The sequence below is a fragment of the Antedon mediterranea genome, chromosome 10, assembly GCF_964355755.1.
Source record: "Antedon mediterranea chromosome 10, ecAntMedi1.1, whole genome shotgun sequence".
Taxonomy (NCBI): Eukaryota; Metazoa; Echinodermata; class Crinoidea; order Comatulida; family Antedonidae; genus Antedon; species Antedon mediterranea.
Genome location: NC_092679.1, coordinates 23245363 through 23273222, shown reverse-complemented (window position 1 = coordinate 23273222; position 27860 = coordinate 23245363). Strand labels below are relative to the sequence as shown.

General features: G+C 32.4%; 1 protein-coding gene across 2 annotated transcripts; it reads left to right on the top strand.

The window, feature by feature from the left end:
• The first annotated feature begins 150 nt into the window (after window positions 1-150).
• LOC140060335 (pleckstrin homology domain-containing family D member 1-like) lies at window positions 151-27695 on the top strand. Of its 2 annotated transcripts, XM_072106496.1 has the most exons (13): window positions 151-608; window positions 1462-1555; window positions 5722-5811; window positions 6219-6295; window positions 9357-9501; window positions 13810-13904; window positions 14113-14206; window positions 15443-15624; window positions 17019-17109; window positions 19820-20045; window positions 20518-20673; window positions 21678-21916; window positions 24618-24738. In XM_072106496.1, the coding sequence occupies exons 1-12, from the start codon at window positions 496-498 to the stop codon at window positions 21911-21913; spliced, it is 1599 nt and encodes a 532-aa protein (XP_071962597.1). In that variant the 5' UTR covers window positions 151-495; the 3' UTR covers window positions 21914-21916; window positions 24618-24738. The 2 variants fall into 2 exon arrangements, with proteins under 2 accessions (XP_071962597.1, XP_071962596.1); XM_072106495.1 differs by lacking the exon at window positions 21678-21916 and having other exon boundaries at window positions 155-608; window positions 24618-27695.
• Window positions 27696-27860: the final 165 nt, after the last annotated feature.

The window sequence follows — 27860 nt, the reverse complement described above, 5'->3', positions numbered from 1 at the left end:
TGTGATGGTGTTTGTAATTCATTGTTTAGTTGTCTAAGGTCCACATTTGCAACCAGACCTTTACGATAACGAAACACCGATACATGACCAGTGGGGATACTATACTAGCAAACTTATATTTTGCCATGTAAAAGTGAAATATTTTAGCACAATAACAAACCATCCTTCCAAAAACAGAAAAATATGGAAACAAATCATAGAATACGTTATGTCGGAATGACGGAAAACGAAAACGTTCAAGAGAGAAGAGAGTTGCAGGAGTTGATGTATTGACGTTTTTCACTTGTGTAGTGTAGCGCCACCAAGTTTTTAGCTTATCTCCCGGAAGTTTCTTGACTTTCCTACCCCTGGTACTTTATTACGAACTTAGTAGCAGACGATAGTAGTGAGTACCGTAGATGGAATAAACAAAACCAATGCTGAACCACCTGCCCACCGGTGAATGAACATTATTTCATTATATATTGGAGAAGTAAATTTCTGTGATATTTAACCATGACTGATTACGATTTTGACTATAACGAGATGGCTTCTCGTGTCCAACTTTGGGGAGTTTTGTGGAAGAAGCCATTCGGCCAAGGTAGCACGAGCAACAAGTGGACCAAACGGTGAGTAGAGAAGATAATAATTATTAATAGATTGTCTGGTGGTGGGCCTTAGGAATAGGCTTACATTCCATTTCAGTTACTAACTAATATGTGAAATATATTTAGCAAATGTCAATGGTATTTGTTCTCTAATATTAAATGATATTAATTCAGTAGGTCCCTACAGAATTGTACGTTTTCGTAGGCCAAAAAAGTAGCCTATTGTAAATTTGTATAGTCTACCTGTGTTGAATCTGTGTTTAGTCAAGTGTGACAAAAAATTCAATGCATTTGAGGAGTTTTCAATAGCATAAATCTAAACCTATCAATTCAATTTAATGTCAAATTACCATACTTCATTTTATACTACCTTGTCAAATCCAGTTTTGCCTTGAACTGGAACTGGTACAAATGTTCTGACATTGTCAATTTTTAATAATCTGCCTTTTTTTATAGTAAAACTTAACATAATGCTAATTTAAAATAATTAATTCCATTACATGAAGAGGTAATTATCAATATAAAAGAGCACTTTATTGCATTTTTTTTTTATTTGTTAGATTTTTTACACTAAATATTGTTTTATTTTAATGAAAAATACATAATTTATAAGTGAAATATACTGTAAATAGTTAATGCTTTTTATTGTTTTATGTATAATTATCAAACATGTTTATAGTGATGTAGTTTCAATTGTTATTTTGTAATTTTCAATGCAAGCAATGGAATTTCCAGAAATGGATGAGAATAAAATTTAAATCTTTGAATCTTTGAATAATGTTAGAATAATTAATTCCATTACACTTACATGAAGAGATAACTATCCATATAAAGAGCAATTTATTGAAAAGTTGTTTTCTTTTGTGTTTGTTAGATTTTTTATAATCAAGGAAGGCTTTCTTCTATACTATCCAGAAAATGAAAAGCGAGAATTTGAGAAAAGACGATATTTTCACATGCATCCAAAGGTAAGTTACACTACAGTAAGGTATAATATTAGTTTATTGCTAATAATATATAATTTATACCACTATGGATGTTGTAGATCAGGAAAGATATTTAATTTAATTACATTTTCTTGTTAAAATTTTTAGATGTTCTAGTTAATTAATAGCTGTAGTGCCGTTTCTATAGATAGGTTTCAATCTGATAGGATGGTGTAATGTCCAGAAGCTAAATATTTTATTTGTAATAATTTGTCTGATTCAAGGTGATAATTCGTTTAAATTATTCACTTTCCTGATCACAGGTGTGACAATAAATGACTAAGAGAAGATTTACACAATGCTGTGTATTTCCATTGTTTAAATAAGATATTTCTTATGGTAAATTTAAAATGTTTGATTTTGCTTGTTATAGCAGTATATTTCGTGCGCGGCTTACCTGGATAAACCAACGTTGTTGTTGTTGTTGGCCTATTTCTCTCAGTAGAAGAACACTACAACATGTTAAATTCATTGAATTCTCTATCAAACAATTGCTATGTGAACCCCCACCCCCACACTCTAGTGGCACTATCTAATTCTGTTTTCAGGTTCATGTATTAATTTAAATTAAAAGTATTATAACGATAATTTGTGGCGTCAGAACGAACAGATCGCAGTGTCTGTTTAAAATCACTGATGCATCACAAAATAGCGTTCATTGATCTGGTCAGATACTGCTTGCTATATTAACTCCAGATGAAAGGTGTAACCACTATCTTACCTTAATCCAAAGCCTAGTTGACATAATCCCACCTAAGTCTAAAGCCGTCATTCTGAACCAAGTAATCTTTATGCTCTGAAAATATCCATAAATGTTACCATTTTTGGGTTAATGCTATAGGCAAATATAATTTCGTTTCTTTAACATGAATGATTTATCAAACTTTATATGACAAAAAAAAAGTGATGTGCTCATATATGGACATGATGATGTCATATCACTACCATATATGAGCATATCAATACCATATTTGGGCACATCACATTGCTTGTAGCCACAGTGAACCATACAGTACAATGCTATAATGGTCACATTACCTATAGCCACAGTGAACCATACAATGCTATAATGGTCACATTACCTATAGCCACAGTGAACCATACAATGCTATAATGGTCACATTGCCTATAGCCACAGTGTACCATACAATTCTATAATGGTCACATTGCCTATAGCCACAGTGTACCATACGCCTACAAGTGTCCACAGGTGTTCTCTAATTGGTGACACTGGACGAACCTGTACAATTAATTAACAGGAAGCCTGATTGGTGATCAGTGCTTAGTAATTCACATGTCTTTCATTTTATTGTCACTCTGAAGACTGTGATTCACTTTACCACGAATGTGTAGTACATTTATGGTGAACATATGAATTTAATTTGTATAGATTGGTCTGTTTCTGTGGTACATAGATGACCTATATTTCTACAGTAAACAATGGAATTGAAACGTATCTTAAACATGGGCGGATTCAGAGGGTGGTGGCTAGCTCCTTCCCCTAACCTTTTCATTTTACCATGAGTATGTATAAGAACAGATTAATTTAATTAAGGTTGTCTGCACCTTTGGCTGTTAAACAGTGCTAGCCTTACTATTCCCTTTCAACAGTGAAAAAATGGGGGGAAAAGGGGACCTTTCTTGGAAAGATCTTTTTGGTGAGGAAGACCCAATACATCTGTTATAGTATTGGCAGTTTCCTGTATTTTATATAAAAGATTTCTATAAAATCATTTGTATATTACACCAATTCATTTCTTTGAATCTTCTCTGGTTTTGTTTTCGTTATAGCTTTCATTTATTTCCTTCGTGTTTGCATGATCGGTTTTCTTGAACAGCCAACAAAATAATGAGTCAGCTATATTGATATTGTATACGCTTAAAGAGATGTTATTACTACCATTATAAGTAGAAAGAAAGTACAGTGCAAAATGTATACTATTACGACATAATAAAAACTAAGTAAAAAGTTGATATTGTTGTTTAAACTGAGAAATTGTGTTAATTACAAAATGATCAAATGACAAATATTTATATTATACAGTTACCATTATAAATATCACATCATAATCTTTTATCACTGGAACTTGTACTTGACATTTAATAGTCTAATACAGGATGTTAAATTAACAAAGAAGTGTTTTAAAATACATCCAACATACAGGGCAAAGTACTATATTAAATCTCCGGCATCAGCATCTACTGTACACTGTAGTAAACGATGAATATTCAGGTGTTTTTCAATCAAGGCATACTGTATGCTGATGTCTATGTCAGGTGCGGATGCAGAGATGAGCTGTGGCTCATGTGCTCAATCTCTCTTGAAAACACTTTAAGCGCTTCTCTCCCCACCCCCCCCCCCCCCCTCTTGACAATTCTTGGATCTGCCCCTGTATCCTCCCCTGCATGTTATTAACTATAAGGTATAGTAAGACCAAGGAACACCGAGAGTAAAGCTTAAATATATGTACTCCATACATTAGTTACCAACTGTTAACAACAATTAATATATCCAAAACAATTGGGAGACTCATGAATTTCACTATATTATTTTTTTTCAGTTTATCTTAATAGCTTGTTTTCTTTATAGAGTTAATACCAACCAGCAAAACTGAAAGCAAAACAACTATTATACTAATTACAATAAAATGAAAACACTACTTATTACTACTATGAATTTTAATCACAAATTATTGAATGAGAATTTGACAGAATATGGCTTTGGCTTTTTAGACAAAAATACATATAAGCTGCGCTTGGTTAACTTTATATAAAATCAAATGGTATTTACAATAATAAACAAAGAACTGTTTTGTTTATATAATATTGACAGCAGTCATGTTAAATACAAGTTGAACAGGAAATAGAAAAATATATCTGCAGATAATAATACAATTTATTATGTTTTCCTTAGAAATAGACAAGTTGTTCCCTTTCGTTTTCACCAAGTAACTATCTGTCAAGTCTAAAATTCATTCTGTACATTCTCAGAAACATGAAGCATGACTATTAGACTCGATAGATGTGTAGTTGCGAAAAATACAGTTTAGATGTGTATTGTGAAAATGTATTCAATAGGAAATTTTTTTAATGGCTCAACATATTAGAACAGTTTAAATCACCTATAAGTGAACACCCTCTGATCTGTAAAAAATGTCCACTTACAGAGGTGGGCGCGTATGATAGGTTTGACAGTGTGTCATATGTCACAGCAGTGGCGTAACGCAGGGGAAAAAAGCCCTGGTTTGGGCCCCATGGCTGGGTAATTGATTTTTGGCTGCTCATGCTGGGGTCCTTTAAGCTCAGGGCTCCTGGGTAATGTTATTGTCTGAGTATACTGGTACTTATGAAGAGCACCAGATGATTAGAAGGGGTATACATGGTACATACAGTTACTGTGTTTAGTGTGAGCATCCGCAACTGGTTTATGTTCCAATAGTTGTTTTCCGAATATAGGATCTATTTATTTTGATATAAAAGGGAATTTTTATCTACTGTTAATACTAAAGCTCATGATATGAAAGATTTGTGTTTAACAGTTAAAAGTATTACTAAGAATTAGATTCGGTTTCAGTTGAATACAATGCTTCTTTAAAACATATCCAACATAACAATACAAACTAGGATACACTATTATGCAAGGGCTATGACTAAAGTTAGTAGAGGCATTTCAACAGTCCAAGTACCCTGTAATGAAAGTAATAATACAATTGAATGCATTCACCTTGATAAAAATGTTCATTGTCTGTTGAAAACGACTGTTGAGTCCTGAAGTTGTGGTTCAGGAAGAGCATGAGAGAAGGGGTTCGAGTGAGTGAGTGAACACCCCTTCACTCTTAAATATATCGTATTTATGGGTATATTTTCATAGGCCTGATAGTACCCTGGGGGTGAACTCGCATCATACCTCGGTACAGTAAAAGAGGTTCATCTCTGGGATGCAACATTCTCTTTTTCTACCTCAACAGTTTAATGCTGAAATTCCTAGTTGTCTCCTTGGGTGTCTTTTTAAATTTTGTATTTATTTATAATTCTTGGTGAGTAATTGAATTGGGAATAAGTTTCTACTGTACAAGTACCACATAAAATGGATCTAAAAAACACGAGAAATGCTGTCAAAAATCTGATTTCTATTTTATTTCTTTCAGGGTGTTATTCCACTGGGAGGTTGTAAAGTTGTTAGCTATGACGACTCATGTAAAAGCTGGGCTTTTAAAATTGATAATGAAGAACTTAGTGTAAGTATTGTTTTTGTGTGTTTGCTTAATATGGATATCCTATGAAAATGCCCTTGAGGAGTGGGCGATTTTCAGTACACTTAAATTTGGTAAACTTCTTCACATCAAATAAAAACAGCTAACACACCTACAGCACAACTGAATATGTTGAGGAGTGCAATTTGTAGCTCACCTGCGATTTAAAAGTCAAGGGCTGGGGATTGGTCATACTGCTAAACATAATATATAATTAGAGTAAAGTGTCTCCTAATACGACATGAAAAACATCGTTTCTTAGTTTATCAATCAGATATTCATACTTCTAGACCACTGAGCTAGTGCTCATGGATAGGGTTAGAGTTGGGGCCCAATAAAACAGCTGTTGGTAATACACCAACAAGATACATTTTTATTTGTTTTCATTGAAGGGAGGAATATATTTAGCAACTGAAACAGAAAATGAGCGAGAACGCTGGTGTGAGATGATGAGCAAATCGGCACGAATGTAAGTTAAACAATATTTATTTTTCTGTCTTAAGATATTAATCGCACTAGACTTTTGGGTAACGATTAGCGACTAAATAGTAGTAGTAGCACTAAATCTTAGAACAGCACATTAACCGAGCCACATGTGTTTTATCATACAATTCAACCTATTCAAAAATCTGGTGCAAAGTTTCACTTCCGGATCTTGGTATTAAACAACACTGTTATTAAAGATTTTAAGCTATTGTATTCTTCAGTTCTTTTTTTAAATAATGTACTCCTTAGATGGCGTGATAGCATATTAATACATTTTTCACGTAAAGATGTGCCACTAAAAATATTTTGTCTGTATTGTATCCCACTTGTGAGAAAGGAGATATCAGATAAGTCGCCACTGTTGGTGTGTGTTAATTTTTGTCATTAACTTTTATTTTGTAAATATACTATATTAATTATAGTACAAATACAAACCCTCAACATTGGAAGAAAAGCAATGTCATTAAATTACTAATTCAATAACAAGTCTATCAATTAAAATCCAGGGACTTGAATAATCATATGCTATTTTCATTTCAATTCAATTTGATGATAAATGGTTAATTTAAACCAAAAAATATTTTATATTCATGCAATTATTAAATATACACTACAATATACATGTATATTTAATAGCATTTTGAAACGTAGAATAAAGTTAACTACGCTTTAATTACCATATTTATTGATATTTAAACTGATATTAGGGTCCTGGATAAAAGAGCCAGTAACAAATCATATCAAATATTCAATATTCAATAACATTTGAATTTGGTTGTCAAAATGTGTCTCTTATTAAACTAGGCTTAAGTATTTTCAAGGTTGCCTATCAAATTTTGAAACTTTGATATTTTCTGTATACAGAATATATTTTAAACCTTTTTTAAAAGTAACATTAAAGTAAGCTAAATAAAATATTAAAACCTGTTAACGCTAATAATTGATAATTTCCATCAAATCAGCCGCATTTATAATCTGAAAATCTTGTATCTCCGGTGAATGTCTGTGAATGACTTCCGATCAGACAACTAAATATATACGTTTTCACCACGTGTTACCGTACATTATTAATTGGTCGTCTTTCCCATACTGAATCTGAAGTCTTACACGGAAGGAACACTATTTCAAAACATCCTTTACGTGATATCAATAATTGTGCGATGTTTTTATCGTTCAACTCCACTGGGAGGCGATACGCTTGCCTAGTCATCATCAGTATATTATTAAATTGTTGAAGTATTTATCAAAGAATTAAATCTGTTTCTTACTTAGTAAACAAATATGTCTATTTCGTGCCTTGCTTACCTGGATAAACCTTAGTATGATACACAGTAGAGCCGTCCTATGGGAGACCCCTCATTGGGAAACTGAGTAGGTCATCGATATACCAATGGCAGCCAGTATTGTACCACCTATCAAGATGGGCACAATCTACTCCTCTTTACATCCCATCTGAAGAGCAAGACAATGAGAGTAATGCCTAAAAATGCTAAAAAGTATATAATCAATTTGGCACAGAGGTTCGAACCCATGCCTCTCACATGATATTCTAATCCCTTACTAATTACATATTCGTATATTGAGCATAACCTAGTTTGACAAAAAAGGGAGATGTACCCAAATATGGCAGTGATATGACATGGTCATATGGGCACATAACATTTTTATTTCACATAAAGTTTGATATTCTAGATAGAGCTTAAGGACAGTACTAGTTATAACATTGTATAACAGGTTGGTGTTAAACCTGTGACAGGCTTTTCCTTATCACCAGAATGTTTTGCAGCTAGGGATGGTATATGTGGTTTAATGGTTCGTTTTTGTCTACAACTCATTTAAAAGTTGGGGTTACATCTGTTGCCCCTGTAATGATCTTATCAGTGTGTCAATGTGCCTCATGGGAGATTATTGATAGGATGTTAATATATTATTTATACCTTTTTCTTGATTAATAATTAGGTCATTTTTATATTCAGGCGATCTGCCTCTCTTAATACAGTAACTACTATACATTTTAATATTTTGTTAACATTTTTGTATTAAATAAGGTGAAAGAAATATTTACTAAAAAAAAACATGTTACACAATATGTATATTTTCGATTTATCAAAAAATTTGATTTTCAAAATCTATTTGATTGGCTTAAACCTTTCATAAACTAAGTTTGACAAAAAATTATAAAATTTCCATGTCATTTGCTTTTTTTTTGGCTTAAAAAAATGTAACACTATCTTCCTTTAGTGTAGTTTAGATAATTTTACAGGCCAGACATCCATATTGTCTTCTATGCATGCTTCCTATAGATGGCAGAACCAATAACTAAACTTAGATTCAAAATTCTAAATGTTAACTTCAGTATACATGTGTAATACCCAATATGCTTTCAGAAATTCCCAAAGCATTACTTTATAAAGTTATCACTTATTACCCAATAGTCATGTCCTCCCTATAGATCTGTCTGCACATAAATGATTGTGTATAGAATGGTGTTTCTTGATTTTTAATGTTGATGTTAAGCAGATCAAAGTTTAAAAGGAAAATATGCTTGCTGATAATACTATATGAATATGTGTTATTGCAGACTTTTAATGCTTTTTTTTGTCAGTGATTCATTCACCCTCTATAGAAAACTACAGTAGTTGACAATGTTGCTGATTTTATTTTTTTTAAAATCATTTTAAACAAAAATTTAGAGCAATATATATTCTAAAACTACAGTTAATCCATATTCAGAAGAGACCATTATTGAGGGCAAATTTGTTTGAGTCCCCATACTACAAGATATACTGCATTGTACAGTATTTTGAAATAGTTTTGCATCAGAGACCTTAAAGTTAATTGGAACATACTCATGAAGTCTGTCTTACTTATATAGTATATTAATGTAACTCTTTCTTATTAATGTTTATGAGCTTCTGTTTCATTTAGATATTTAAGATCAGTTTCAATTTCAAAATGTAGAGCACTCAACATCCAACTTGCATTTCTATGATCAAAATAGAAACTTTCATTAATCGTAGTTAACCATCATCTTATCTTTTTAGTACGTGGAAAAACGCTGAACTTGGGGACTGTATGATCCAAACGTTAGAGAAACAAAGTTTGGAGTTAGCAAAGGATAGTCAGAAATACAGAAATCAATGGCACTCAGAGGCTGTGGCATTACGAGACGAAATGGACAGGAATGAGGTGGGTATTATTATATTTTATGTCTTTAGGGACACATGGCCAAGGATTACCAATAGTAAATTAATCGCTTTCGTATCAGATAGGTGGTAATCCCCACACACATGCTATTTTGTTCACCGAGGTAACTCCCTACCCCCTACCCCCTTCAAATGGTGAACTGGGTTCTATAAAGTGCACACAGGCAAACTGTGCATGCTGGACATACGGTTTATATACCTAATATCCAAGAAGACTTGTTTCAGCCTTTGAACTTTGAGAGAGTCTGCCTCAAGCCTATTCCGATTTATTAGGATTTCCCATTAACAATTTTTATCAAAGATCCAATACAATTTAAACATAAACTTTGATAGTATAGAAACTTCCCTCCCTGTAAAATTCTTGTAAAAAAAAGATACAGGATTGAGAATTTCGTTATGGTGAATATGAGACAAGTAAAACAAGTTGTTCATTTTTCAACAAAAGACAAGATAATTACTAGGTATTTATTGAATTAAATGGTGCTTCCCCTCACCATGTCCTTAAAAGGTTTAGTTCCGCTCGTCACACCGTCGGCATCATTGAGGTATTTCCAAAATTAAATCGTGTTTGCTCGTGGTGAATAATGGATACTAACATTATTTTTGGTGATTTCTTTTTTTTTTGGTGATTGATGCAATTCGGTTTTTCTAAAATACCAAAAATTGATTGATTGATGGCATTGGTTTACAAATTTAAATGTTCCTGTGATTGCTATTTTTATCAACTGCGGACATCAGTTTGTCGTGACCAAAATCATTCGCACGAGAAACTAAACTTTGTGAAATGTCATGATAAGGGACTCACAACTGTGATTCACAATGTCTCATTTGTTTAATAAATGAAGATAAAAAAAGTTAATTTAGTAAGTTTTGCTGACACGGAGTGATACCATCACTTTGGTGTAAATAACAATTTTTCTGCAGACGATTAAAATACTTAGCATTTTCACTTTATTTTATAACTTTATTTTATCTTTATTGACAAAAAGATTCCATTCTTGTAATATTGTTTTAATAGTGGGAAATACGGTTTTCAGTATCTGCGGGTCTTTGTCAAGGAAATCAACATCATCAGCATATTCTGACTCAAGTGGCATTCCCAAGAAAGATATATTATAGTCAGTATACTATAATAATTAATTGGGCTTCCCCTAAAATATGGCTTTCAACTGTATTTAATTAATTTTCATATTTATTTCATATTGTATACTGTATAATAATGTAGCATAAAATATAAAAGAAAAATACTAAAAATTGTTTAAAAAAAATAGAAATACCATCATTTTTCATTTCATTTCCTTTATTGCATCAAGTAAACAATGATGAAGTTTGAAATAACTATTCATAAAAATCTAACAAAGAAAAAATACAAATACCATCAAGTGTATTAAAACTTATAATTAATTAATTTATTTAATTAATTCTAATTAATCTATATTTGTAATAATAACATATGACATTGACTTTATAATCAAATTTGTAGTTTAATCTAAAGGTCACTTGAAATTTTGATTTTAAACAGAAAGATAAAAATGTTAAGACGTATTTATTATTATTCAAATGAGTTGAATAGTGTGAATATTATATGAGTTGAATGATGTTTTATTCAACAAGTTGAAGCCAGGTTAAAATTGGCAATCTTTCCATATTCAATGAATACAAAATATTGTTGTAACAAATAGTAGAGTACTGTTAAATTAATGCAACTCTTCCAGTATGAACCGAATGTCGAAGCTTAGGTCATACTAAAATGTTACATCTATTTACAGTAGGATCAATTAGTTGTGTGTAATTAACTAATGTGCTAATTAATTTGATGTAAAATGTCAAATTAGTATCTTTACATTCTTTCACTTTTCTTTTATATTTTGAATACACAATAATGTGAATTTTCTTGACAATATTAAACATAGTATGGTGTAAGATTTTTACTTAAATATAGGTCTCGAGAGTGAGTGCTTTTTATGGCCTTAAGCCTCTTTCCCAATATATTTGCGCAAATCGAACATTCTTGAGTTACTGATTGGTTGCATATTTTCGCACGTCGATGAAAATATTAATACGCGCGAATTAATTTGAATAGTGGAAAACCGGCTTTATGTAGTATGAATATAAATTTTGTTTTGTGATAACCTATGATCTATACACACAGGGCTGTGTTGTCAGGACCTAGAATCCAGCGAAACTGTCTTGAGGAATCGAGTAAGGTCGCACTTCCCAATGCGCTCACTGAATTAACGTGATGTAATCTGTTCAGTTCCTAGGTCATTGTAAATCAAAATCTCCCAATTATGATTGATGTATATGATGCGGTGCTAGATAGTTGTAAATTAAGTTAATTAGTTGTAAATGAAGATGTCTTTTTAAACATTATTTTGCCCTAGAGAGTTTTACTTTATGACCTTCCACTAGTATTCACCTAAATGACAATAATTATGTAAAGAATAGATATTAATGTATTTATTCTGGTCCAACTGAATAAGATTTTAGGCCTCAAAATAAAACATTTGCAAAGCGCTGATTTAAACCCTTCACAGTACAATTCTGGTAATTTTGATATCACAACGTACAGACAATAAAAAACCTCTTTCTCTTACAACATAAATGTATTGTTATTCGATAAGGAATAGAATTAGGAAGAGACATACCATTGAACTTATACTCTGATTCATTTCAATTTCCAGTTCTATTACAATATACTTATTGACGTAACAATTGTTGTGATATAAATAATAGCCTTGAAAATTTGGTATGATATGAAAATAGATTTGTTTGTTATACTTGTAACACTTTAGGGGATACAGTATGTGGGCTAACCGTTGGTATTATTCTATATTGTACTGTGCAATCTCGAAAGCACCTATAAATTGTAGTCAAACATAATGATGGTAGCTGATTTCTCTGTGTAGTTTCCTATCTGTTAATATTCCCTGAGTTAAAATATATGTCTTTATCATAATTGTAATCTAATAATTGTTATTTTAAAATTATATACAATAATAACTGTGAAAATTATTGTATAATACATTTTTTTAAATGTAAATAAATATCTGAATAAACTACATTATTATTTATTTTGTTTAATAGCCTTGATCAAATATTAAAATATTAATTTTATTTTGTTTATGCCACCATAGAGGTATCAAAGATTAATAAACTAGTTTTTGTATGCATTTAATATCACTTGACTCAAATAAAACATAAGCTATTGCAGTATGTTACTGCAGCAACTGCAGTAAATACATTTTTAAAATCATCCCTAACCTTGTACAATCAGTGTTTTTCACTTTCAACTATAAACTTTGAAAATATGAAAGTACACTTGATATGAAACTGTGATGATTCATAATTGTATATAAATTAATTACCTACAGTTCTGTCGTAGGAAGTTTTCAATTAGACTCACTTTGAAGTGCTGTCTATGTGCTTTTAAGGATATGCCGGGATATAGCACGTGTAACCTAGTGCAAAGCTCAAGTATATAAAAACTTAAGTATATAACTTAAGTGTAACTAGGATAGGATTACTCATATGGGAGGTGCTTGGAATAGTAATTATATCAGTTGAAGAAATGTAGATAATTTTATTATCCTCGTCCTTGATAATTTACATTTGTTTATTTGATATTATAACTACCTTAAAGTAGCTTTGCGTCAGAGATTTAAGTTAATTGGTTCGATGTTTGCCTTACTCTGAATCTGATGTAACTGTATTATGCTAAGTACATTTTCAGAAAAATTTGCAAGTCATTCTTGGGTGGGACTAGAAACCACGACATCCAGTCTGGCGCTCATACCTCTAGGCCACCGGGCTTGCGCTGATTCAATCTCAAGGAATTCAGAGGGTAATGCAGTTTACAATACTGTAAACCTTGTTCTCGTTTTTTGCGGGAGTTGAGGAACCTTGTTCTCGTTTTTTGCGGGAGTTGAGGAAAAACACAAAACACATAATTTTATAGCTTCAGTTTAGATTTTTTATTTTTCCCCTGTAAAGCTAGACAATTCAACTATGAAATGGTGTATTTTAATTACAATCTTGTTACAGTAATTATGTTGAAACACAAAAACCATTCCACATGTGTAGACATGTCTGTAGTCACAGTAGTGTAAACTTCATAACGTCACATTAGTGTCACTTCATAGTGTCACTTCATAGTGTCACATTAGTGTAACTTTGTAGTGACACATCAGTGTGACTTTGTAATGTCACATTAATAGTGTCACTTTGTGGTGTCACCCTGAAAAATGTGTTTGTTTTATATTATAATGTAATATTTTTATCATTTTTTCAGGAACTAGAAAGAATGGCTGCAGAATTAGAAATAGAAAAAGCAAAAATTGAACAAACAGCAAGAGAATTACAAGATGAACATGAACGCACAAGAATGTATGTGAAACATATTTTATATGAATTTTACGTATACTACATTTATACCTTTTTAGGACTCTCTGTCTTGGTTGGGCTTCTTTTTGAGATGAGCCCCTTTTTTGAAAAGAGGCCCAGTGGGCTTCTTTTTTATATATCTGTAAAGAGCTATAAAGTCTGGTAAGATTGAATGCTATCGTTGTTGACAAGATGTTCATTTTGACTTCAGGGAGTTGGAGGAAACGATACGTGCCATGAGTCAGGTGGCACATGATAAGGAGGAGCTAAGCAGGGCGTCACATGACTACCATTCCGATCTTGCTGTAAGTACATCCTTGTCTACCTGATGTAATTTTATGTATGTATTCTGCTAGATGAAGGGAGGTGGGTTGTCAGTGTACTGGACCTTCCTCCAACCAATTTAAAAGTTATTTTCATGCCTTGCATCAATCAAGCTTTTGTATTTCACACTAAAAAATCGTCTTTTTAATTTGTTATGACTGTTAAATGAACTTTCAATCACCTTGAACTTGTATGGCACCAACTCCTGCAAGCAGTCAGACAAACATATTTTATTGTGCAATTGTTCTGAGAAAGAAATTTCTCTGACACTAAATTGATAAACAAAATAGAGGATGCTATCATCTGAGAAAAGTGATGTTCTATAACCTTAAAGATATTATTTTCTTTTTTATTTAAAGTGATATCATTTTTTTTTCTAAAGAAATAAATAACTTTGATAAAACTAAAAAATGGCCTTTCAAAGTCAGATATTTATTAATCTTTCATTTTCTTATATCTTTGAAGGACAATACATCTTTAAAAAAGATAAAAACAGCAAAACATAATGTGTTCTTTGAATCGAGAATAACCGTTATTTATACACTCCCTGCTTTTTGCGAAAAACGCCATAAATGTTCCTAAATGTGCTGTTTAATGTCATATAGTGTTTGGCCTATAATAAAATCTATAATTAAAAAGTATACAATTTCATTCTGTTCTGTATAATATCTAAATAGTAGTTGGTATCTAATTTGGAATCTATTTGAAAGCATTATAATTTGTTTCCTGTTATTTTCTATCTTTACCGGAACGAGAATTAAGAACATGTGGAGCAAGTCTGTATATATAAAGCTTAAAAACAATATTAGATAAACATTGTTATTAGGTTAATTCACTTAGTATATCATACATACAACCCTTAGCAGTTTCCTGGTGATCAAAATACCAGCAGACATGCTTGTCAAACATAATAAACACACGATGTAGAAAAAGAAAGACGTGCCAATGAAGAGAAGAAACCATGGTTTATAAATTGGCAAAGGGTGATAGACCTAGACCTTAAAAAAATGAAATCACAATAAAATATTATAACCTAGCAATTGGATACTAACACTACAGAGTTATGTTTTCGTATCATACATAGAGTACAACTCCATAGGTTCATTTTATAGTTGCTACTGATTGACTTCAACAATACCTTTTATAAACAAACGACTAATTGACCGCCAGTTTGATTTTAAAATTTACAAGTTATCTCATTATATTACATTTGTTAGAGTCTGGCTATGGAACGTGAGAAGACCATGAGCGAACTGACGAAACGCGAGGATACAATGAAACAGTTGACGACCGAGAACGAGTCACTGACGTGGGAAACGCAACAACTGAAATCCAACTTGGGACACATTGAGAGACGAACCAAAGAATTGGAAGATGTTATGAGATTAACAGAAAGCAGGTGAGGTTGTCAGTGCAAATTATTGGATAATTTTTCAATGTACAAGATTATGAGGTAGCCAATGAACAGCATATGAGTACCTCCCAAAAATGTCAATGTTAAAAATATAATATACTGCAGTAAAGAAAAACAAAAATGAAAACACTCAGAAACCGAGTGAAGTACTTGGCAAAATATTTCCACAGAGGGCACATGTTGATATTTTGACCCATGTTAATAAAATACAAATGTTCCTTTTTTTTATTTGTGAAGTTTTTAATGAACCAATTTTCTTGAATTTCAATAGGCATGTTCTGTAAGTATAAACCTATTTACACTGAAAAATGAATGATAAATTTAAAATTGTAGGCGCTATCGTGCTAACAAACAAGCAAAGCATTTCAAAATTCTATTTTTCCAAGTAACAACAGTTCAAGTTGCAAATATAGAATTTACCAAAAACTTAAACTTCAACTGTATTTAATTTATAGAAATTATCTCAAGTCAGACAAAAACATGTTCCTTGTTTGTGTCATGTAAAAGTCCCCCTGTATAGAAAATTTTCTCCTTAATTGCGTCCCCTGAATAATTGTTACTGTTAGTCATAGTGTTAAAACATAGATTGTTTCCAGATTTTTTCATGTGACCCTTTGTATAGATGAGGGGGTGGGGGAGGAGTGGGTTATGTGTGCCATGTATATGTATACATTGTTGAATAACAATAATAAATGTTGAATGAAAATGTCAAACAGGGAAATTTTATTTATATCAAGCAACCTTCAGTAGAATTATTTTGACACAGTTCATTGATATGCAGACTTGTATCCTATTGTTGCATTTGGGTGTATATAGCTATCTGTCATATTTATTAGGTGTATGTTTTGTTACTGGGTTTTCATGGGGAATTCCCTAATTGTTTTATACAGTATAGTGTTGATAACATTATGTTTGTTAACTTCTTTTGTTTGTTTGTTAGAAAGTAGGAATGTATACACAAGTAATGATCCCAATAGTGATGTAGGATTCATAACTGACTAGTGATTAACCTCCATTGATTGTGAGGGCACAGGAAAATCCTAAATTCCAATAAAAGAGTAAAAATGTACTTTCCCCATGTCCAAACATGAACAATCAGTCAGTTTAAAATGAGTACTAACCCTTTCTACTGCAGTAAAGTAATATAATCTGATAATTCATAATTACTATTGCATAATAATTATTAATTCATATACCAGCTTCCTTATTTTATCCTACACTCTTTGATGATTCATCTGTGTTTCTGTTTGTTGTGTTTGTCCATTGTCCTTGTTTATTTATTAAAGTTGGTGCAATAGTTTTTCAGCCAGGTGCCATGGATTCCTCATAACAAATACTTTAATCTCTTTTATAAATGGTCATTTGTCTTTTATTTATAGACTTGACGAAAAGAAAAAAGAAGCACAACTGTTAGAAGAAGAGAAGTTAGCATTTAGTAAACATGCCCAGGAACTGCAATGTTCGCTCAATGTAAGTATCAACTTTGACCTTTACAAGGTCGTGTTATTGGGCGAAATGAACATGATTTGTTTGTACATATTACCGGTGTACATCGCTACAGTTGCACAATAGCATTTGAGTTTTATACCCCTTTCATGTTGCCTAGCAAAACTCCGCTGTTCAATATACACCAGTTAGGTGACATAAAAGGGGTATAGCTATCAACAGAAACAGAAAGCAGTTTTTATCAACAACAAATTTGATTTAGTATAAACAATTTGTCTGTACAGATTTATAGATATATATATATATATGATAAAGTGAAATCATTTTATAGTACCTGCCTATAAATACATTATATATCTAAAACAAACAAATTGATACTTGTAAGTCCTATAATAGAGGATGTCATTAGTTATTTGAATTCCTTTACAATGTTAAAGCAACATACTTCCTTATACACATCTTTCACTATTGGTTAGATACAAAGACATTGAAGTAAAATATGAATACAATGTAACCTCACCTTACCACATCCCCTACCCTGACCCCCCCCCCCCCCACAAAGCGCTTTGCCTTGAGAGTTAGTAGAGGTGCATAAATAGTAGACCTGATATTTTAAAGGAACCGATGTTCATATGTTACCCAGAAACTTAAAAATGTATCTACTGCTTCCATCTTAGAACGAATATCAAAGGCCGAATTACAAGCCAGGCCACAATAAAAGGCAACATTCAGATTGGTAGAGCAGTTTATAGATGGGGCACTCCAAGTTATTTTTCGAATGTCTTATTTAATAGGCATAGAGTAGGTCTCTTTATTTTAACACTTCATCACATGATGCTCTTTCAACCAATCACTACACGGTAAATGTTTATATATCATATCATATTGCAATTAGATTGACAGCTCCAACTAGCCTTGTACATCCAGTGTTAGCACGTGTCCTTATCCACCTCTGACATCTGAAACTCTTCTATTTTTAATCTTTCTTTAGTCCACGCATCCTGATGTCTTGTTATCATGTTACTGCAATGCGTAATTCGGATTTAGCGACTTAGTTGAAGTAAATGAATTTACTTACATCTGTACTAAACTCTTCAAGTTCACAACCTTGTACTAAACACATGCATCCACACTGTGTGCAGTTAAAGATATTATTTAAAGATGTATTGAAAAATGAAGATTAAAAAAATCAGACTTTAATAGACCACAAAAATAAGGATTTCACAAATAATATAATAACATAATACAATCCCGATAATGAGCGGAGCATACTGTATATTGTGTATACTGGGCGTGTTGAACAAACCCCCTTTTTTTCTAAATTTGGAACTAGCAGCAGATGTGAACAACTAACCTTGCTCATAATGATATTTTGGAGAAAGCGAACCCTGTAAAAATCCTGGCTGTGGGCTTGTTGTGCCCAATATACACAGACAAGTGGTAACGGTAAGGGGAAAGCCGTGACGTAGCTTGTTCAATGTAGAATCTGTATCTATCCTGAGCGGAAACTGTACATCCGCTCCGTGTTGTGTGTAAATGGTCATAAGGAATAACATAGATTCTATATTTTTATTACCATTACCGCGTGTCTTTGTAAATTGGCCTTTATACATATGCGCAAATTAATCTTTTGTTTAATTTAATTACCATCTCCTTCGCCTACATATTTGAAATGAAACCGCTCTATTATCATAAAATTGGTTGCGCCAAGTCATGCATATCCTATCAGAATATTTTCTTTTCCATTTTCCAATTAACCTTGATTATAGCAACATACTTCTCAACTTTTAAATTCTTTGGATCTTTGCACCAAACGTACTTTTGTTCCAGAAAAGAAAAATCTATTATAATTGCATGAGTACTGTCGTAAAAACTCAAGGTCGCAAAAGTGCTACTTAAAAAGGAAATGAAGATTTTGCGTAAGTTTAACTCGCTCTAGATCTTGCAGTATACACGTGGGTTGCTAAAGCCAACCACAAATCAGAAACTTTAAATCAATTTCACGTTTCGGTGAAGATTTACTCGGATTCAATAATAAATGAATGATTAAGTAATCCATCTTCCTTCCCTTAACCATTAATTAATTTGCTATTTTTCTAAACTAAAAATGTACTAAAACTGCATTTAGTACATTTTTTCCTGTAAGATTTTTTTCCTGTTTCTGATCGAATATGTGATAATAAATCTCCGGGGTCATATTGATAAAGTTATTAATTAGACTATGATGTAACCATGGTATTAACGACACATTCTTTAAATAGCTTATTTAAGAATTGTCTTGTCTTATATTTCAATTACATTTGTTATAATGTTGTAGATCAAATTGATACGTATTATTTATAACCTCATAATGGAAAGTAAATTAATTGATCAATTTTAGAACAAAATAAATTTCAATTCTATTATAGAATTTTCAATTCAATATGAATTTATTTCATAAAAAAATGATAAAATCATTTTCAACTACTTTTATTGCCCACCTGAGGTAATGACATATACCAAGGCAATCTAACAACAGGGTGCTGAGCTCTGGAGCTCACAGGGTTTATCTGTGGCTGCGACACAATCGATTCCATGCGTGCGGCAGAAGATATGTACATAGTACAGTACTGTTAGTAATTTTCACAGCTAGATATAAGATCAAAGGACTGTTACGAGTTCCTATCTTAGCGAGGCGAGCTCAGTGTCCTGTTGTTAGATTGAATAGTATTAAATGTTATTTTGTTTGTTTTAGGATCTAACGGTACAAAAGGAACTTACGGATGCAGAACTCCGGCAAGAGATCATGGCACGTAGAGATGCAGAGTTCCGCCTAAAAATGGCAGAGGAATCTCTTTCACGGTTAGACAGTGCTCTTCAACAGAGTCGTGACTCACGACCACCTTGTCTTTCACCAAACAAAGTCTCGAAGCAGAACGAATTGGACAGTACCATTAATCAGAGTGTTTCAACCTTAAAAAGTAAGTTAAAAATCAATCAATTTTTATAGCCCCATTCCAACCATCATGGCTCATAGCGAAATCAGAAGAAGTTACTTGAAACTCTCCCATGAGGGTAATGGCAGATTGTTCCATGGAACAAGTTCACCGGTACTGGAAATCCGATCTCCCATGTTTTCTCCTTGTAATGTGCAGGAGCATTTGTTTGCAAATTTCTCAATTCCCGTTTCCTCTCTTCGATAATTCTGAATTGGCTCTACAAGAAAAAAACGTTTTTAATATTTTGCCAATTGAAAAAGGAAAGCGGTAATGTACTGTTTTCACTCTCATAATAAATTTAATTCATAAACTACTTAATTAAAAGTATGACTTATATATTATATTGCAGTACAAGCATTTACTACAGTAACTGCAGTAGAATAATTTTGAATTGTATGAAATTCAATCTTTCAAATTAAAAAATATACTACAATCTTATTTTTATCAAATTTAGAGTTTTTCGAGGAAATAGCAGAGGAAGCTAAGATTGACCAGGATAAGCCAATAATTATGAAAAACGCACTTCACGCACGCAAATCGTTCATCCGTAAAACAAAAAGTTTCAAATATCGCAAGGAACGTAGTATGAGCATGCTGTCAAACAGACAAAGTAAGTTAAATCATCATCATAACTATCTTTAATATTAATTTCTTTGTTTCCAATAATAATTAATTTTTTCAGTATTGTATTAATCGGTGATTATAATTGGATATAATTATAATAGAAATAAAAATATAAGAAAGAATACAGTAGTAGTAATAACAAGTGAAATTTCTAAGTGAAACAGTTAAAAATATAAAAATAGTGTTACATTAAAAAAGATGGTTAAAAACTTGGCATGTTAAACTGTTGAATGTTGTCAGCATGTTCTCTTTGCTTGCTCATCTTTTACCTTCCAATTAATCTATTGATTCTATTGCATTTGGTAGTTTTATGTTGGATGATAGCTTGCTTGTATTGACAACCATTAAAAGGGAATCTTGTATTAACCGCTTTACAACTTCCAGTTCCTTAAACAAATTTACTGCAGTATCTGCAGAACATTTTATGCTTCAGTAACTTGAATATTTACTGTTAAATTTATACTGCAGTCTATTAAGACATATTCAAAACATTTCGTCTGCAGACAAATTTACTGCAGAATGGGTTATGCTGCAGTAACATATTTTATCCTTTAGAAAATACAAATTTATTTCAGAACCTTTATTCTGCAGTAATTTGAGAATTACTGCAGAATATTTATGCTGCAGTATCTTTAAAATATACTGCAGTAACTATGTCATTATGTATGTGCTCAGGAGAAAAATAATATATAGTGTTAGAATAATCAGTAATTTGTCTACAGCAGTAGTAGATTATGCTATGTACTATGCTAACATGCTTCCCAAGAACTTGAATGTTATATTATAAAAAAATGTCTGCAATTTAGTTTGTTTTTTTGTCTCTCTTTTATAATAAGAAGTATACCATTACTATATTTGAAATGAAACAAATTTATAATAAAGTGACAATTCAATGCTAAGCTAGATTGCAGCAATTTTTTTTCCCTTCAAATAATTTCCATTATTGTTCTGATATTAACAATATCTTCTGCATGTTTGTATCTGCTAAAGCACCGGTGAAGAAGATAAATTACCGGAAAACCATGGCAACAGAACATGATCTGCAAAAACAGCCAAATTTTGAAAAATGGAAAAAAGAGAACTTTAATTTCACACCACTCCAAGACACTCTGGTTAATGGCGCCAAAGAAGAAGAAAACGATGTCAAGTTGAACGATAATAACACACTCACCTTAGACTCTGTCCAGACAAATAATTCCAAAACCCTGGATGATAGCACCGTTTAGGAGGTAATGAAAGCTGCGAAGGGTATTATACATGACACGCATTTCAGAATCACTAAAATTCACTGCACATGCACACTGCACTATAACGGATAACCATTCAATATCCATATTAGAGGTGGCAATCTTGTTCACAGACAAACATTCTCAAGATGCGCTACATAAATATTCTTAAGCTCTGTCTGCACTATTGAACTTGTTTGACAAAAAAAAGTGTGATGTGGCCAAATATGGTAGTGATATGCAATGAATATGGTAGTGATATGACATCATCATGTCCATATATGAGCACATCACAGTTTTTTATCACATAAAGATTGAAAGTGTAGACAGAGCTTTAGACAAGTTTGTTTACAAGAAAAAATCCTGAAACATGATGGACTTTGAACCCAGGACCATGGGATCGGTAGCCGTGTATCTAAGCCACCAAGCTACAACTCCATTCTAATTGATACAATGGCAGATATAAGATAACTCTGATTGATTGAATTGATTGAAATATATATTTATACTGGGTAACCTCTTCAGTCAAAGACTGGTCTCCCAGAGGGCCCATTTTACATTTTCTGGTGAATAAGTAACTAACATCGAAACTAATCTAACAACAGATGCTGAGCTCTGGTGATCAAAGGGTTTATCTGTTGCTGCAACACGATCAGTTCCACACACCGTCGAGAATATGTACATAGTACAGTACTGTTTGTATTTGTTGCAGCCAGACATAAGATCAAAGGACTGTTACAAGTTCCTATCTTGGCAAAGCTAGTGCAGTGTCCTGTTGTTAGATTGCCTTGTTTGTACTTTGTATATAGTTCTTACTGATCATAATACTACTGACAGCTATTATGTCTTGTAAGTACTGTAAGAAAGATGGGAGAACTAACTTTTATAATTCTGTTACTACATTTATATTTACATAACATTATTAATAACAATAAGTATTATTATTAATAACTTTCACATAAAAAAAACGAGATAAAAAATGTAGAAGTAAAATACTAAGGTAAGTTCAGAGGATCAATCGATTTCTCCAACCCCAAATCAATTTAACTATAAAGAACATGTTTATATCAACATATCATCACCAACATCATCATCATCATTTATAGTAATATGTTATCAGTATCATATAACTTGTTAAATAGTTAATTGCAATTATTTACTACAGCTGTTTGCATGTCTGCATTCTGTTTGTATCTCAATCTCTTTTCCTGTTTTTGCATTTGTCAATTGCATGTGTTGTTTGTTTTATTTTCTGGTACACTGTAATAAAAATATATAGATAGAGAAATACAGCTGTGTATTAGGCACATAAATAAGCCAAACTTTTCCGTCTTACCGCTTACCGTTACCGCTCGTCTGTGTAAATTGTCTTTTAGCCACAAATATTTGTCGTTCTAGATCCAAAACAGACCTATATAGTAAACAATTTTGGGATTTTTGCATATTCGAATACTGTAGCTTTCTTATTAAGTAGGTACAATAGATTTTTGTGTTCATAAATTTAAGATTTGAACCAAATATCATGGCATTGGAAGACAAGCACACCAACATACTATTCAAATTCACATTATTGTACAGTTTTTCCCTATTAATAAATCTAGATTATTGTCATTCGGTCAAGGATACACTCAAAACATAACAATTCTGTCAAATTTATTTAATTTTTGATACATTTATAAATCTCCGGCTCCAGATTCATAAATCTAATCTTTAGATAGATTTAGTATTTCCTATTGGTTTGTTATAAAGTTCATGAAAAAGAAAATAAATATGATTGATATTTTGCACCTGGTGCAGCAGTGTGAATAGAGCCTTATTTATGATATTTTGCACCTGGTACAGCAGTGTGAATAAAGCCTTATTTATGATATATTGCACCTGGTGCAGCAGTGTGAATAGAGTCTTATTTTTGTTATATCATGGATTCTTACATGGTTTGTATTTTGAAACAAAAAAATGTTTCCTTTTTGCATTGAGTATTTTATCAACCTTGACCTCATGGGTTTTTCCCATTAATGACAGGAAAGAAGATATGACATTTAATAGCTCATGGGTTTTTCCCATTAATAACAGGAAAAAGAAGATTTTGAATCTTGTGCAGACATAGGGCTTGTTCTGCTTCAAAATCATTTATTTTTTTAAAATATTTTATATCTGTTAAATTTGAGCTCTTAGAAAATTGTTTAAATCATTGGTGATTTGACGAAAAACCAGAAATGCAATGTGGTTATATGGTAAAACATTCAAGATGCTATTGTAGTAAGAGCTCATGTCAATGGCATTTAATCAAATAGCCATTATTTTGGGTTGCAGCTAAAAGTTAAACACTGGTTAAACAGCGTTTTAATTTGTGCTGTTTCTGCTGCTAAGAAATTGCGGGTAATAATAATATTCACATGGTTATTGATTGGTTATTTTTTCGCAGCAGAACAGGCCCTTACACACTCGATTACTTCCGTCATACACTAATGTTTAACAGTAAAAGCATTACACATTATTTAAGTGTGATGTCATTTTTCGTCATGATCTAATCAAAAGTTTAAAAAAAGTACAATTAGAAGTACAAGCAAGGCAAAATGTCACTATTATACGTTTCATTTACCATTATTGCTAAATCCCATTTTTAGAAGTAATAAATCCACTGGAACGCTACACTAATTTGCTTCAATAAATATTTATTCGTCATTATTTTATTTTGTTTCAGCGTTTACTCTGGGCAGATGTAACACTTTTAGCTTGAGTTCATCTACTGAACGTATTGACAATGTCGGCAACAAACAAGCTAACACTCTGCCCCCAGGAACGATGGGTTTCGGTGACTACGTATGGGATGAGGAAGACGGGCTAGGCAAACCTCCTGTCTTCAACAGTAGCATGTTCTTTAGGCATGCAACACCAGCAAAGTCTGAACCTAAACTGCAGACAGCCAAAGTGGTGAATGTGAAAGAAGAACCTCAAATTGAGGATGTCAAAACAAGTAATACGACTGATTTGACCGGCAATGAAAAGAACACATTTGAACAGGACATGAAAGATTTGTACGCATCAATTGATAAGTGGCGGGTAATGACTGCAACTGACAATTCAGGGAGCCACGAAAAAAAGTTGGACGACATTTTAGAAAAACCAGCAAAGCGACCAACCCCAGCGCCACGCTCTTCACCCCCACAAGCAAGACCCCGTCTTAAACTTAGTCCACCTCCAAGAGGAAAGAAGGTCAGTCCTGCCCCTCGTAAAATCCCAACTTTGGTCACCAGCAATTACTGCAGTTCATCATCAGATGACGACGGCTCTAGTGCAGATAATGAACGTGAAAGTTCCGGATCCGACTCAACAGCCACTGATGGTACGTTTTCTGGGAATGAACTAACATACCCATCATCTCCGACGTTGAGTCCGAAACCGTTTTCACCAAACGTGACCAGGTCTGTTAGTCCGGTGCCTAGTCCGGTGCCTAGTCTAGTGAGGCGTAATCGTAGGATTATTGGGGCAGCTGCAGGATGGAAGAAGCAGGACACATCACAGAATCGTGTTGGGAAGACACCGACAGCTGAATTTATGGAAAAGTATGCCAAGATTTTCAGTAATATCAAGAACACCCCTGCAACCGACGGCAAGAATGCAGTATGTTATGACACAGCACTGTAGATATGCAGTAGAACCCTCCTTTGGGACGACACCCTATTCAGGAGACACCTCTAAAGAGACACTTTCCCATGAAATAGTGAATCGAAATATAGGAACAAGGCTATGCCACTAGTATGAGGACACTGTTGCTCCCAAATGTGCCCCCTTAATAGGGTTTCATCTGTATTTGTTGGAGGTAAAATTAATGGTAATAGGAGATATGCTTTAAAATAGTTTGTTTGCTGCCAAACACAAATTCCTCAATAAAATTAAAAATCTTTCTCTTTCTGACTGCAGAGGTATCCAAATGAAAGTCTTTTGTTTGTGTTACTGTAACAATAGGGAGCTTTTGATGTGTGACAACTAGCGACCTATGACCTATGCATTGATGTGTCATCAGTCGCTGTCTGTCCAAAACTATGTCAAAGAATGAACGTGCACAATGACTAAACATGACCTAGCATGTTCTTAGGTCATCAGTCATCGCTAATCAAACGCTCTGTTCTCTTTTTCTCCTTAACTATTTACCCTTGACAGCAAACAAATTCATTTTAAAGCAATATTATGTTGGTTTGGGTTAGTTTAGTAGATATGAGTATCATATCATAAAATTACTTATCATAGATATTGCAATTCTTTCAAAGATATAGCGGGACAAATTTTAATTATAGAATACACACATAATAAAAACTAAACATTTTCATAGCACCACTTTTCATGAAGAGTATACTGTATCAGATTCTTTCTTTTATGTTGTGTAAGGACATCTTCATTTATTAAACTAATTAAATTAAACTTAAGACATACTACAATAATTGTATACAGTAATAACCATTTTGCTAGGTGTGTCACGGTGACCCTAAACAATCTTTTTCCCCATACTTTATAGTTTATATTCAAACATAAAAAATACACCGGTAAAAAGTGTATCAATGTTGCAATCTGAAAGTTGTATGTACTGTACCTATAAAACATATCAGGTATCTTAACACAAGCACTTATGTCGGTTGTATTTATTAACTCTAATATGATCTGGATCAGCTTAAACCTAACTCTATTCTAGCTTACTCTAGTATGTGTGGACACAGCTACACAATCTCACAACTTGGTGTTATATATCACAATGTAAATATTATTTTATGCAAATAACAAGATGAATTTATATAACAATAATTAAGCAGAAAGTTTAATAAACAAGAATTTGTTGAACAAAATACAAATGATAATGATATGATAAATACAATAATTATAATATTATAAATAATATAATTATATAAATAATATATTATAAAAGTATTTTTATGTCTTCTGGGCAGGAACCTAAATAAGTTTTTATTTTAACTTAAAGTAAATATTTGTGTTATGGTGAGGGTTTGGTTTTTTCTTTTAAGATATAGATGATGTTTATGCAAATTTTCCACAAATGGTTAAACTGTAGATCTGTAACCTGTTGGTGCCTTTACTGTTTGTGGAAACGGTTGACCCAGATATCTAATACTGATAAATAATCCACACATGTGTTTAAAGGCCTGTTTCTATAGAAAAACTTCAAAGAACGTTATTCTTGTCTTGTTGTTTGACGTTTGCATGGTAAAAACAGTAAAGACAGTTTTTTACTCAGTATGTTGTCTTTGTTTTTACTCCAGAAGACAGTGATTGTAGCAAAACAACCACAAATTGAGACGTTCTTAATCTTTCATTATTTTCTTTTGGAAACACAATGTGTTTAAACTTGACTTTAGCATTTTTCTTCCAAACTAGTTACTTAAATTGTTCCTTAAAAAAAACAATTTTCTTAGTATGGTGGTGATTTTATTATTATCCACAGTGGAGTAGCAAAATGTTCATGCCATTCATTTAACCTTCTGTGGCGATTTAAAATCTATGATTATGTTGCAGTTACAAATTTCTCTACGGAAACTGTTGAAAAATGTTTCTGGCAATCTAGAACAGAATCAAATGGGGGTTTCCCCATTTTTTAAGATTGAATTTTTTTCAAGAAATATACTGGCAAAAAATACTGTTCTTTATAAACATGGTTTTAAGTCCGTTCTTTTCTTTTATATGGAAACAGGTATCTAATGACCAATAGTGTTTGGAAAGTTTAAATATATTTTTTAGTTTTCCCTCTAAAAAATGACAAAGTGAATGTATCAGCAAATAATTGTCTTTCATACAATATATTTTATGAAATATAAACATTTGAATATTAAAATTCTGTATTGAATCAGTTGTAATGTTGTTTGTTGATAAAGATTGTTAAAAGCCCAAATATGAAAACTCCCATTAATATGAAAAACATCAAAATTAAAAGCATATT

What these genes read in the sequence shown, in the direction of transcription:
- LOC140060335 (XM_072106495.1), top strand. Translation starts at nt 496, where the DNA reads ATGACTGATTACGATTTTGACTATAACGAGATGGCTTCTCGTGTCCAA. An exon ending in AGCAACAAGTGGACCAAACG is followed by an intron (nt 609 to 1,461) that starts GTGAGTAGAGAA and finishes TGTGTTTGTTAG; the next exon opens with ATTTTTTATAATCAAGGAAG. An exon ending in TTGATAATGAAGAACTTAGT is followed by an intron (nt 5,812 to 6,218) that starts GTAAGTATTGTT and finishes TTTTCATTGAAG; the next exon opens with GGAGGAATATATTTAGCAAC.